Below are 14,252 nucleotides of genomic sequence, written 5' to 3' on the forward strand. Positions count from 1 at the left end.
GTGGACTGAATATGGACCCAGGATGTGCCTATTTATGCTTTTCATAATATCATATGATGATATAGCCCAACGTTTATCAGCAAATTGTCCAACTTTATTAGCCTATCATTATATTACATTATTATTATTACATTATCGGTATAGCCTTGATCAGTATTGGTCGATTTTCGCAAAAATGACTGTATTTTGCCATAATTGAATAGCAACCCACATTATTTCTTTATGTACAAGAATTGCATTTTTTTTATGCACAATAATTAGTTAAGGCCTATTTGATTTTATTTGATTTTAAGTTAATAAAACAGTAGGCCTATTTGATTTTACGTCACAAAAACCCAATGCACGCGCAGTGTCGTCACAAAGTGTGGGCGTGGCTGGTTCTGAAAAAGCAAGATTGTGCGCGATGATTTTACAGCGTCGCCACAGCACTCGCACGAGCGTACGTTTTTTTTATTTATTATACCCCAGTGGAGCGTACCCAGCGACAAACAAAGAGGAGCCTTGTCAGCCAAGATTTCTCAAGACGTAAGACAATATTTTATTTTCATTGCATTGTTGAAATGTAAATTGATATGTTTTTTAATTGCATTTTCATAATTTTTCCGCCTTGTCAGTGACCTACATTAGTGATATGGTGTTGCATTTAGTGCACCTGTGCTGGATAGTGGATACAAAATTACATGTAGACTAAACTAACAATATTGAATGTTGATTTAATTTTTTTTATTTTTATATAGCCTGTAATAGTAATGTTAGAATTAACTATTTATCTTTCCCAGTAGGCATAAGAAAGAAACTAAATACAATAGCCTATAACCTAATTTTGCCCATTAGGCTGGCAAGGCCGGATAGCCTGTTAAATAAAAATCATAAAACCACACATTAAAAACGGGTAAGCTCCGAATTGAGTGTCAATGGTAGATAGATAACGCTCTATCGTGTTTTATTTTATGCTTGGCACATTATCTCAGATATTTTTAGGACTGCATGACCCAGTTTCTGGAATAGTCTCCATCGTTCGCACAGATGACATTCTGTCAAAAACGGAGATGTCATGTGTGAATCTATATTTACATGAGTAAAGAATAACTGTCAAAATGGCTTGTAATGTCTCAAGCCCCATAGGCGTCAACCGCCCCGTTGAGGCTTTTATGTCTACTTAATATGGTGAATTTTATCTGTAGCATACTACTGTATCTGTTGATATGATATACATTGGTGTCGTATTGAGGACGGGTGACGCTCTTAGTCATTATTTGACCGTTCTACACGATATTATGACCTAATGGATAAGAACGATTTGTTCAATAGGATAAACAAAAAATGTATAGAGTAACTTGACACAGGGACCTTTATCCACCAATAGACTATCATCCTTAACCGATTTAAAATGGCATAACCTACTGACAGGGTGGGGTCATTTCTTCCCTAAATGTTGATTTCATGCTACAGTAATGGCATTTTAACAACAGGATCTTGTCTGTTGTCCATTTTCACTATGTGCATTTTACATTGAATTGCTGTATAATTTTAGTGTTTAACTGTGTTTAACCACAGACGTGTAGCCTTATTGTATAATAACGTTAGACTTTATTGTGTTATCATTTGGTTTAGGAAATTCACATTCACACCATTCACATTTTCTTTCAGATCTGTTTTGCAGTTGTAAACAGGTAGCCCATTACTGTAAATATAATGTTGAGGGTGCTTTAAAGCCTAAAAATAATATGTTTTAAAATAGAATAAATGTGCCCTTGTTTGCACTCTTACGTTTGGGGAACCTATATTTATGTGGTCACAATTAACTTAGTAATGTTCAAAAAGTATTACGCATACAGTACCAGTCAAAAGTTTGGACACACCTACACATTCCAGGGTTTTTCATTATTTTTGATTATTTTCTACATTGTAGATAATAGTGAAGACATCAAAACTATGAAATAACACATGGAATCATTTTAGTAACAAATCAAAATATATTTCAGATTCTTCAAAGTAGCCACCCTTTGTCTTGATGACCGCTTTGCACACTCTTGGCATTCTCTCAACCAGCTTCATGAGGAAGTCACCTGGAATGGATTTCAATTAACAGGTGTGCCTTGTTAAGTTACTTTGTGGAATTTCTTTCCTTAATGCGTTTGTACCAGTCAGACAAGGTAGGGGTGGTATACAGAAGATAGCCCTATTTGGTAAAATACCAAGTCCATGGCAAGAACAGCTGAAATAAGCAAAGAGAAATGACAGTCCATCATTACTTAAAAACATGAAGGTCAGTCAATCTGGAAAATTTCAATAACTTTGAACATTTCTTCAAGTGCAGTCGCAAAAACCATCAAGCGCTGACAAAACTGGTTCTCATGAGGACCGCCACAGGAACGGAAGACCCAGAGTTCCCTCTGCTGCAGAAGTTCATAGTTACCAGCCTCAGAAATTGCAGGCCAAATTGCTTGACAGATTTCAAATAACAGACACATCTCAACATCAACTGTTCAGAGGAGATTGCATGAATCAGGCCTTCATGGTCGAATTGCTGCAAAGAAACCACTACTAAAGGACACCAATAAGAAGAGACTTGCTTGGGCCAAGAAACATGAGCAATGGACATTAGACCGGTGGAAATTCATCCTTTGGTCTGATGAGTCGAAATGTGAGATTTTTGGATCCAACCGCCGTGTCTTTTGTGAGATTTAGAGTAGGTGACTAGATGATATCCGTATGTGTGGTTCCCACCGTGAAGCATGGATGAGGAGGTGTACTGGTGAAGGGGTGCTTTGCTGGTGACACTGTCTGTGATTTTATTTAAAATTCAAGGCACACTTAACCAGCATGGCTATCACAGCATTCTGCAGCGATATGCCATCCCCTCTGGTTTGCGTTTAAGTTGGAATGCAGAGTGAAGGAAAAGCAGCCAACAAGTGCTCAGCATATGTGGGCTCCCCTTCAAGACTGTTGTAAAAGCATTCCAGGTGAAGCAGGTTGAGAGAATACCAAGAGTTTGCAAAGCTGTCATCAAGGCAAAGGGTAGTTACTTTGAAGGATCTCAAAATATATTTTGATTTGGTTAACACTTTTTTTGGTTACTACATGATTCCATATGTGTTATTTCATAGTTTTGATGTCTTCACTATTATTCTACAATGTATAAAAAATAAAGAAAAACCCTTGCATGAATAGGTGCGTCCAAACTTTTGACTGATAATGTATATCACACAAACATTTCAAGATTAGATCAGATTATGAGGAATGCCAAATCAGGTCATGTTAACAAATGTGCGACTCAACATTATTGCATTCTAGACCTACAACTTGAACGTTAGTGTTCTATGTTTTAAAACCTATCACCAGAAAGCTTATGTAACCTAGTTCGCTTCAGTTTACCAACAGGTTTAAATGAGCAACAAGGATTGACCTAAATCTGCATCTCAAGAAAAAACAACTTGATCCTGTGCCCATTTGTTCTTATGTAATGGCATAGACTTCTCTTAACCTGAACTCTGCTATGGGAGAAAGCCAGTCAAGACAAAACGTTCTCCTAACCATGGCATCTACAGTATAGGGGCCCTTTGGAATAAAGACAAAATATCAGGTAGCCATTTGAAATTATAGAGACATAGTACTGGAATGAAATACTGTATATGTGGGGACTAAGATTAGAGCAGTATGTATGTCTAATCTATTTTAAACTATGATCCCAAATCGCATTTTAATTTCCTATTTTACATTCAGGTAAAAATGCTGGTGAAATCAAACAGCGAGTATGACTCCTTCCTCTACTGGAGACAGCCCATCTCAGCCCCGGACCTGTCCGAGCTGGAAGACCTGGGTGTGACCAACAGCAAGCCAACCAAGAAGAGCAAGAAGGCCACCAAGAAACAGAATGCTGCCTTAGCCAAGCCAAGGAAGCAGCAAGAGGCACAGGAGGCTGAATTGTCAGAGTACACCACCTTCAACTACTGGAGAGAGCCTATCCCCAGCATCGACCTCCTCGACTTCAACCTGCTTCTGTGAGAACCATCCCCATCTCAGCCCCCCAGTCATAAGACCCTCCCTCTCCTCACACGGACCCTATCTGGATAAACATGGATTTTGTTAAGTTTCTGGTCCCAAGAAGAAGTACTGAATCTGTATTAGTCTGTACTGTGCATTTTTGTATAGGATCCAGCCCTTTTTAAAAAAAACATTTTCGCCTAAAATTACATACCCAAATCTAACTGCCTGACCTGAAGCAAGGATATGCATATTCTTGATGCCATTTGAAGGGAAACACTTTAAAGTTTGTGGAAATGTGAAATTAATGTAGGAGAATATAACACATTAGATCTGGTAAAAGATGGTACAAAAAAAAAGAAGCTTTTCTCTTTTTTGTATTTGGAATGCAAGAGAAAGGCCATAATGCATTATTCCAGCCCAGGCACAATTTAGATTTTGGACTCTAGATGGCAGCAGTGCATGTGCAAAGTTTTAGACTGATCCAATGAACAATCGCATATCTGTTCAAAATGTTGTATCAAGACTGCCAAAATGTGCCTAATCAAGTTTATAATTGTACACTCTCCTCAAACAATAGCATGGTATTCTTTCACTGTAATACCTACTGTAAATTGGACAGTGCAGTTAGATTAACAAGAATTTAAGCTTTTTGCCCATATCAGATATATCCATGTCCTGGTATTTTTTTGTTTGTTACTTACAACCTCATGCTAATCATATTAGCCTACTTAGCTCAACTAGGAGTGGCAGGGTAGCCTAGTGGTTAGAACGTAACCGAAAGGTTGCAAGTCCAATTCCCCGAGCTGACAAAGTACAAATCTGTCCTTCTGCCTCTGAAAAAGGCAGTTAACCCACAGTTCCTAGGCCGTCATTGAAAATAAGAATTTGTTCTTAACTGACTTGCCTAGTAAAATAAAGGTAAAAAAAATATATATGTCCCGGGGGACTGATCCCGTAGAGGATAACCTCCAAATAATACTGAAAGAACATTCTAGGGAGTTCTGCTTAGGTTTTCTCCACATGAGGGCTACATGACTCGATCACTAATTTCAACAAACATAACTAACTAGAAATGGCAATAAGGTGAGCCTTTAAATTATTATAAATAGTTAAATTGCACACTGACTGCAAGGCTCCTGTCTCACATTAAGGATTTACACATTCATAATTTGTGAGAGAACTTGAGTATGCTACATCACATTTTTTAACAAATGTAAAGTGCTGTCTCATTTTTAGCCTCACCTAAAACAGGCTTGAAGGGTAGTGCCAACCCGAGCCTTGGAGAGTGTCCGCATGTTGTATTTATAAGTAGTTATTTTTAAGTAGTAGAAAGTAAAGCACCTCCACACAGAACAGATATTTTAGAAGCTCTTAGGGAGCCACAAGTATGACTGTCTTTTGCACTTTGTATTGATTTGTTCAGTGTCTGAAACAGACATTGGGTGGCTCAAACCCACCCAATTAATTAATTTAGTATGCTGCTTTTAGCCTACCATAAGTAGGCCTCAACAGAGTGCAATGACTGAGGATAAATGTTAGAGATTCCAATGCAGAGCTGATCAACTGTTTTCTTTACTTTCTGCATAGACTACTGTACCGTCTGAATGTCAAGGAAAGAATGGATTGAAATGTTTTAATGAAAGAAGGGAAAGGAATGTTTTTAATGATGTTACACATGGTCTTGAAAGTACGGTAGTACACACTCAAATTTTGGATACTTTTAATCATAAAGCTAACTTGTGCAATGAGCAGTAGATTCCCAAATGTGACATATCGTACTTGGTCTGACTTTTCTGAAATAAATGGAGATTAAGATATGCACAGGATATCGATACACTTTGTTTACTGTGAGCAATAATCTCAAACTAAAGGGCTAGAACATGCAGCATTTTTTGAGGAGATACAGTGCCTTTGGAAAGTATTCAGGCCCCTAGACTTTGTCCACATTTTGTTACGTTACAGCCTTATTCTAAAATTGATTAAATACAAAAATCCTCTCAACACACACTACCCCATAATGACAATGTGAAAACAGGCTTATTTACATAAGTATTCAGACACTTTGCTATGAGACTCTCAATTGAGATCAGGTGCATCCTGTTTCCATTGATCATGCTTCAGATGTTTCTACAACTTGATTGGAGTCCACCTGTGGTACATTCAATTGATTGGACATGATTTGGAAAGGCACACACTTGTCTATATGAGGTCCCACATTTGACAGTGCATGTCAGAGGAAAAACCAAGCCATGAGGTCGAAGGAATTGTCTGTAGAGCTCCGAGACAGGATTGTGTCGAGGCAAAGAGCTGGGGAAGGGTACTAAAAAATGTCTGCCGCATTGAAGGTCCCCAAGAACACAGTGGCCTCCATTCTTAAATGGAAGAAGTATGGAATCACCAAAACTCTTCCTATAGCTGGCCTCCTGGCCAAACTGAGCAATCGGGGGAAACGGGCCTTGGTCAGGGAGGTGAACCCGATAGTGACTGTGATAGAGTTCCTCTGTGGAGATGGGAGAACCTTCCCGAAGGACAACCATCTCTGCAGCACTCCACCAATCAGGCCTTTATGGTAGAATGGCCAGATATGCGCCACTCTTCAGTAAAAGGCACATGAGAGCCCGCTTGGAGTTTGCCAAAAGGCACCTAAAGACTCTCAAAGCATGAGAAACAAGATTCTTTGGTCTGATGAAACCAAGATTGAACTCTTCTGCCTGAATGCCAAGTGTCATATTTGGAGGAAACCTGGCACCATCCCTACTGTGAAGCATGGGGTCAGCATCATGCTGTGGGAATGGTAAAAACTCTCCAAATACAGGTGTGCCAAGCTTGTATCGTCATATCCAAGATTTGAGGCTGTAATCTCTGCCAAAGGTGCATCAGCAAAGTACTTATGTAAATGTGATATTGCCATTCTTTTGTTTTTATACATTTGCAAAAATGTCTGAAAACGTGTTTTTGCTTTGTCATTATGGAGTATTGTTTGTAGATTGAGGGGGGAAATGATTTAATCAATTTTAGAGTAAGGCTGTAACGTAACAAAATGTGGATAAAGTCAAGGGGTCTGAATACTTTCCAAATGCACTGTACACACATAAGCATTAAACAATATTTAACTTCTCAATTTATTTCAAAATGTTTAAGGTTTCATTTCTCATGACACTTACAAAAACATGTCATAGGCAAGGTTGTCTCATCAAACCGGCTTCAGTGTAACAATGTCCATGCACCTTATATGCCTAAAATTGACAGTATGTGAACAGGTCTTGTTAAATAAAGAGGCTTCTTGAACACCTCCAGCTGCCAGAGTAGGCTATGGACTCATGTTTTGTCCATCAGACACCCAGTAAAATATATGGTTTACTGGATAATTATTAGCTTTTTCAGGATTCTTATTCGAATAATATGAAACCACTTCCTTTGGGGCATTTGGTATTAAAAGCTCTGCCTATGACAGTACATGGGACCATTACACTTTCATTAAAATACCTACAGTTGAAGTTGGAAGTTTACATACACCTTAGCCAAATATATTTAAACTCCGTTTTTCACAATTCCTGATATTTAATCTTAGTAAAAATCCCTTGTCTTAGGTCAGTTAGGATCACCACTTTAATTTAAGAATGTGAAATGTCAGAATAATAGAGAGAATGATTTATTTCAGCTTTTGTTTCTTTCATCACATTCCCAGTGGGTCAGAAGTTTACATACATTCAATTAGTATTTGATAGCATTGCCTTTAAATTGTTTAACTTGGGTCAAATGTTTCGGGTAGCCTTCCACAAGCTTCCCACAATAAGTTGGGTGAATTTTGGCCCATTCCTCTGGACAGAGCTGGTGTAACTGAGTCAGGTTGTAGGCCTCACACGCACACACTTTTTCAGTTCTGCCCACAAATGTTCTATAGGATTGAGGTCAGGGCTTGGTGATGGCCACTCCAATACCTTGACTTTGTTGTCCTTAAGCCATTTTGCCACAACTTTGGAAGACCCGTTTGCGACCAAGCTTTAACTTCCTGACTGATGTCTTGAGATGTTGCTTCAATATATCCACATAATTTTCCATCCTCATGATGCCATCTATTTTGTGAAGTGCACCAATCCATCCTGCAACAAAGCACCCCCACAACATGATGCTGCCACCCATGTGCTTCACCGTTGAGATGGTGTTCTTCAGCTTGCAATCCTCCACCTTTTCCTCCAAACATAACGATGGTCATTATGGCCAAACAGTTCTATTTTTGTTTCATCAGACCAGAGGACAAAAAGTACGATCTTTGTCCCCATGTGCAGTTGTAAACTGTAGTCTGTCTTTTTTAGGGCAGTTTTGGAGCAGTGGCTTCTTCCTTGCTGAGCAGCCTTACAGGTTATGTCGATATAGGACTCATTTTACCGTGGATATAGATACTTTTGTACCTGTTTCCTAAAGCATCTGCTGTTCTATAATTGATTTGTACTTTTTACACCAAAGTACGTTCATCTCTAGGAGACAGAACGCGTCTCCTTCCTCAGCGGTATGATGGCTGCGTGGTCCCATGGTGTTTATACTTGAGTACTATTGTTTGTACAGATGAACGTGGTACCTTCAGGCGTTTGGAAATTGCTCTCAAGGATGAACCAGACTTGTGGAGGTCAACAATTTTTTTCTTGGCTGATTTCTTTTGATTTTCCTATGATGTCAAGCAAAGAGGCACTGAGTTTGAAGGTAGAAATTGAAATACATCGACAGGTACACCTCCAATTGACTCAAATTATGTAAATTAGCCTGTCAGAAGCTTCTAAAGCCATGGCATACTTTTCTGGAATTTTCCAAGCTGTTTAACGGCACAGTCAACTTAGTGTACGTAAACTTCTGACCCACTGGAATTGTGATACAGTGAATTATAAGTGAAATAATCTGTCTATAAACAATTGTTGGAAAAATTACTTGTGTCATGCACAAAGTAGATGTCCTAACCGACTTGCCAAAACTATAGTTTGTTAACAAGAAATTTGTGGAGTGGTTGAAAAACAAGTTTTAATGACTCCAACCTAACTTCTGACTTCAACTGTAGGTGCAGTGCACATTAGTATTCATTGTAGCCTGTTCACTTACAGACATTGGTAAAATTTTGAAACTGTTTTTATTAATTGATTTTACATAGTTCAAATCCACAGTAGTTACTGTATAACCGTAGATATAGCAATACCAGCATTTAGTTAATTGCAATGGTTTACTGCCTTTGTACAATAAATGAATACAGCGTTTTTACTGTAGCAATTATTGCGAATGGCAACATTCCTTGCAGGTCTCGAACCCGAGTCTCCTAGCACGTAGGCAGGCAAGACCTGCTAACCACTGCTCTAATAAAGGTTAATCCTTTTGGTGGATCTTGACAGGCCTACCTAGGCAAGTGTCAGTACACCAGTTTCTAAACCCAGAGGCGCAACATCGCAAGACTTCCGGGAACGCTTGTCAAACAGACCAGACCAAGGTTTGAGAAGTCAATGAGATATTTTAAAAAATGATAGTAAAACATGATTCATTAGTTGTTAGTTTTCTCGAAATATAAAGGCACTCCCTAGATTCAAGCATATGTCTTAAGTAGTTGAACATGTTACTACTCCAACCTCGTGAAAATGACAAACTTACACGTTTAAATATATTTTCTTAAACGTTTCGAGTTGACGGCCTGTACATTCTCAGTTTGGCGCAAGACGACCATTGTGCCACATTCAAAACAACTGGGAACTCAGAAAAATATGAGGTCAAATCATGACATCAGTCATCTTCAGGTCGTAAAGTCAGAGCTCTGGAAAGAGGTCAGAGTTCCCGAGTTGGAATTCCACGTTGGATGACTATTCAAATCGATTTTTACCAGTCGGAGCTCGTTTTTGTCCTGAGTTGCCAGTTGTTTTGAATGCACTGAAGTTGAAAGTCAGATTTCAGAGTTTCCGAGTTCCCAGTTGTTTTGAACACGGCATTAGACCCAACATTATGTTTCAAGCCATGAGCTTAGCTAGCCAATGTCCCAGTGACTTCATGCCTACAAGTGTTGCCTTGTTCAGGGAGCTCGGAAATGCCGACTTCCGAGCTTTCAAAACACCTGGAGAAAAAAATTAGCTACGACTGGGAAAAATCGATTTGAACAGTCATTACAACTCAGAACTCTTTCTAGAGCTCTGACATTCCGACCTGAAGATCACTGACGTCATGATTTGACCTAGTATTTTTCAGAGTTCCTAGTTGTTCTGAACGCGACGTGTCTTTGGCTGAACCCTGACCTCTCACTGAACACATGTGTGCTACATCATAAATTGTCTGGAGGAAAAAAATGGTATAGTGAAGCGTGGAGACACTCCCGAACAGAAAGAAGTGTAACCAAAGACAGTACAGATTGAAGATAGGCTAAAACGGCTTCTCTAGAACTACTTAAGACACTTGCTCGAATCTACGTTGTGCCTTTAGATTTCGAGAAAATGAACAACTAAAAGGAAGACAATTTCACTTCTCTTGATGACTTCATAAACCCCAAACCAGGCCTGTTTCGCAAGCGCTCTCAGAAGTCTCGCAATGTTGCGCCTCTGGCTTTAGAAACGCTGTGGTTCAGCCAAGGGGCAGAGCCCCACCTGTTTTGAGCCCCACATTTATAGCAGAAACATTTTTTTTTTTTTGGGGGGGGGGGGGTTGCCTGTTATAGATGTTATTTTGGATGTCACATATCAGTTGGCAAACAATGTAAAAAATAATAATCTTTGAGTCAATAAAGCCTCTATACAAACATGGTCTCTTTTTTGCTTTCTTGAGTAAGGCAGCTCCAAAATGCAGGTGTTTCAGCCTAGCTCAGTGCTTTCTGTGGTGCGGCAGCCAGCGGAAAATGCGGAAAATACAGAGCGTAGGGGTTGGTAATGTTCTCTAGTTGCGCAGTGATTAACTAAGTGTTCTGTCACTCATGGGGACACTATGTCACTGTCAAATCTAAGGTTAGAGCTAAAAAAAATTACACCCCCTGGGTGCTGCCATAGAGTTACATTAGAAGTGCCCATCTAAGAAGGCTCAAGGTTATTGGCCACAGATAACTTGACGTCAAATCCCGTTATATCTACAGTAGCTTTGATTGGACGGATGTCAACATCATACTTTCAAAATCTTAGATAGCAGTCCTCCTCATGAATCAAGTCAACAATCTACTGGCAAATCCTTTTTAATCTTTGTCATATGAAGAGAAATAAGAGATAAAACGTATCGGTGCTCATCTGCTATTGGACATAAACATTACACAACAACTTCGAAATCACAAATTCAACAAGGAGTGGTTTGTAAGGAATTAGTGGCTATCTGCTAGCATGGCAAAGCAATCACTAGCCTGCTATTCAGTGGAGTGGGAGTGTGGTCCCAATTCTCGGTTTAAGGGTCTCTTTTCCAAGCTTAAAATTATCAACATTCAACATTGGCCATGCTGTCAATCCAGCATGATTTCTGCACTGCTCAAAACAACTGTTAACTCAGAACTGGGAAATCTGACTTCAGTGAGTTCAAGACAACTGGGAACTCAGGAAGAAACGAGCTCCAACTGGGTAAATACATGTTTAACGGTCATCCAACTCGGAATTGTAAGTGGGGAACTCTGGCCTTTTTAGAGCTACGACCTGAAGATCACGGACGTCATCATGATTCGACCTTGTTTTTTTTTCAGAGTTCCCAGTTGTCTTGAATGCACCGTACATCCAGAGAATGCCAGACTTTGATAAAAGTTTGATGACAAAATATGCCCACAAGTCTGTTGCACCAGCTTCCTGTCAAGTGAGCACAAGGTGAGTCCAAAAATGTCTTGTATGCTGCTGCATAAATGATGTAATATGCCAGGGAGATATGTATACTGTAGCTAAGAAAGCAATACTATGTGTATCTTGTGTAGTAAGCTGTTAGTAGCCCATGAACCTCACCCTAATAATTTGATCTATTTTCCCCTCTTAATTTCGCCTACTGTTCTGATTTGGTGGTGCACATGTAGCCATTAATGGGGGGCAGCAGGTAGCCTAGTGGTTAGAGCGTTGGACTAGTAACCGAAAGACTGCAAGATCAACCCTAACCCTAAATCCCCAAGCTGACAAGGTAAAAATCTGTCGTTCTGCCCCTGAACAAGGCAGTTAACCCACTGTTCCTAGGCCGTCATTGAAAATAAGAACTTGTTCTTAAATTACTTGCCTAGTTTTAAAAAATTACCTGTTTTAGAGAAATGTAATCATTGAATATTGTAAGAGCTTTCATTGTCTGCTTATATGCCCCCTTTATTTATCCTACGGTTCTGTAAGAACGGCCCGTGTTCTGAATTCTGTCGCTGTACATTTCAAAAGTGCTAAACAAATAGTTATATTGACTACATCCGTCCTAGCTCACTCATCAATGTCTTAATCAAAATGATGGATTGCCTCTTATCCTCTTGTCGTCCCCTTATTCCATTGTTAGTACATCTCAATTGTCAGTAGAAATCACATTTGTTTAAACAAGTCTGCCATATCAGCTATGTTTTTTTTAAAGGCAGTAAATGAGGCTGAATTAACTGTTTTGCTGCAAATAAGGTTCCACTGATAGCCAGGGGTAGAAGCGGTAAGGCGTTGGGACTGCTGTTGCATCCCCAATTATTATTGTATTTTTTTGCCCCACCAATATTTACATGGTAAAATTGGCACTGGATATATACAGAACCAGTCAAAGGTTTGGACAAATCTACTAATTTCAGCATTTTTCTTTATTTTTACTATTTTCTACATTGTAGAATAACAGTGAAGACGTCAAAACTATGAAATAACACATATGGAATCATGTAGTAACCAAAAAAGTGTTAAACAAATCAACATATATTTTTTATTTGAGATTCTTCAAAGTAGCCACCCTTTGCCTTGATGACAGCTTTGCACACTCTTGGCATTCTCTCAACCAGCTTCATGAGGTAGTCACCTGGAATGGATTTCAATTAACAGGTGTGCCTTGTTAAAAGTTAACTTGTGGAATTGCTTTCCTTAATGCGTTTGAGACAATCAGTTGTGTTGTGCAAGGTATGGGACTATAAATAAGATTCCCCTATTTGGTAAAAGACCAAGTCCATATTATGGCAAGAACAGCTCAAATAAGCAAAGAGAAACGACAGTCCATCATTACTATAAGACATGAAGGTCAGTCAATCTGGAAAATTTCAAGACCTTTGAAAGTTTCTTCAAGAGCAGTCGCAAAAACCATCAAGAGCTATGATGAAATTGGCTCTCATGAGGACTGCCACAGGAAAGGAAGACCAAGGGATACTTCTGCTGCAGAGGATAAGTTCATAGTTACCAGCCTCAGAAATTGCAGGCCAAATAAATGCTTGACAGAGATCAAGTAACACACATCTCAACATCAACTGTTCAGAGGAGACTGTGTGAATCAGGCCTTCATGGTCGAATTGCTGCAAAGAAACCACTATTAAAGGACACTAATAAGAAGAGACTTGCTTGGGCCAAGAAACATGAGCAATGGACATTAGACCGGTGGAAATTTGTCCCTTGGTCTGGAGTCCAAATTGGAGACTTTTGGTTTCGACCTCCGTGTCTTTGTGAGATGTGGTTTGGGTGAACAGATCTCTGCATATGTATTTTCCACCGTAAAGTATGGTGAGGAGGTGTTATGGTGTGGGGGCGCCACAGGAAAGAAAGACCCAGAGTTACCTCTGCTGCAGAGGATAAGTTAATTTGAGCTAACTACACCTCAGATTGCATCCCAAATAAACGCTTCACAGAGTTCAAGTGATAGACAAATCTCAACATCAACTGTTCAAAGGAGACTGCGTGAATCAGGCCTTCGTGGTCAAATTGCTGCAAAGAAACAACTACTAAAGGACACCAATAAGAAGAAGAGACATGCTTGGGCCAAGAAACACAAACAATGGACATTAGACCATTGGAAATCTGTCCTTTGGTCTGAGGAGTCCAAATTTGGGTTGTTTAGTTCCAATCGTTGTGTCTTTGTGAGACGCAGAGTAGGTGAACGGATGTTCTCTGCATGTGTGGCTCCCACCGTGAAGCATGGAGGAGGAGGTGTGGGGGTGCTTTGCTGGTGACAGTGATTTATTTAGAATTCAAGACACACTTAACCAATATGGCTACCACAGCATTCTGCAGCGATAAGCCATCCCATCTGATTTGCGCTTTGTGGCATTATCATTTGTGAGAACTCCTTCAAGACTGTTTGAAAAGCATTCCTCGTGAAGCTGGTTGAGAGAATGCCAAGGGTGTGCAAAGCTGTCAGGG

The 14,252-nt window shown here is 39.5% G+C and overlaps 2 protein-coding genes across 10 annotated transcripts in view; one reads left to right on the forward strand and one right to left on the reverse strand.

Annotated features, from left to right (window-relative positions):
• The window catches only part of LOC110488303 (CDC42 small effector protein 1), a 36,427-nt gene that overhangs the window by 20,406 nt on the left and 1,769 nt on the right, over positions 1-14,252 (reverse strand). The gene's annotated exons all lie outside the window — the stretch shown is intronic.
• mllt11 (MLLT11 transcription factor 7 cofactor) lies at positions 349-5,807 on the forward strand. Of its 4 annotated transcripts, none has more exons than XM_090228416.1 (3): positions 355-525; positions 1,986-2,092; positions 3,727-5,807. In XM_090228416.1, the coding sequence occupies exon 3, from the start codon at positions 3,733-3,735 to the stop codon at positions 4,006-4,008; it is 276 nt and encodes a 91-aa protein (XP_090084542.1). In that variant the 5' UTR covers positions 355-525; positions 1,986-2,092; positions 3,727-3,732; the 3' UTR covers positions 4,009-5,807. The 4 variants fall into 4 exon arrangements, with proteins under 4 accessions (XP_021416165.1, XP_090084542.1, XP_021416166.1 ...); XM_021560491.3 differs by lacking the exon at positions 1,986-2,092 and adding an exon at positions 3,374-3,586 and having other exon boundaries at positions 391-525; XM_090228417.1 differs by having other exon boundaries at positions 412-525; positions 1,986-3,586.

The sequence above is a fragment of the Oncorhynchus mykiss genome, chromosome 30 (genome assembly GCF_057628025.1).
Source record: "Oncorhynchus mykiss isolate SJ-2025 chromosome 30, ASM5762802v1, whole genome shotgun sequence".
NCBI lineage: Eukaryota > Metazoa > Chordata > Actinopteri > Salmoniformes > Salmonidae > Oncorhynchus > Oncorhynchus mykiss.

Coding starts and splice junctions, on each gene's coding strand:
- mllt11 (XM_021560490.3), top strand. CDS start 3,733: ATGCTGGTGAAATCAAACAGCGAGTATGACTCCTTCCTCTACTGGAGA.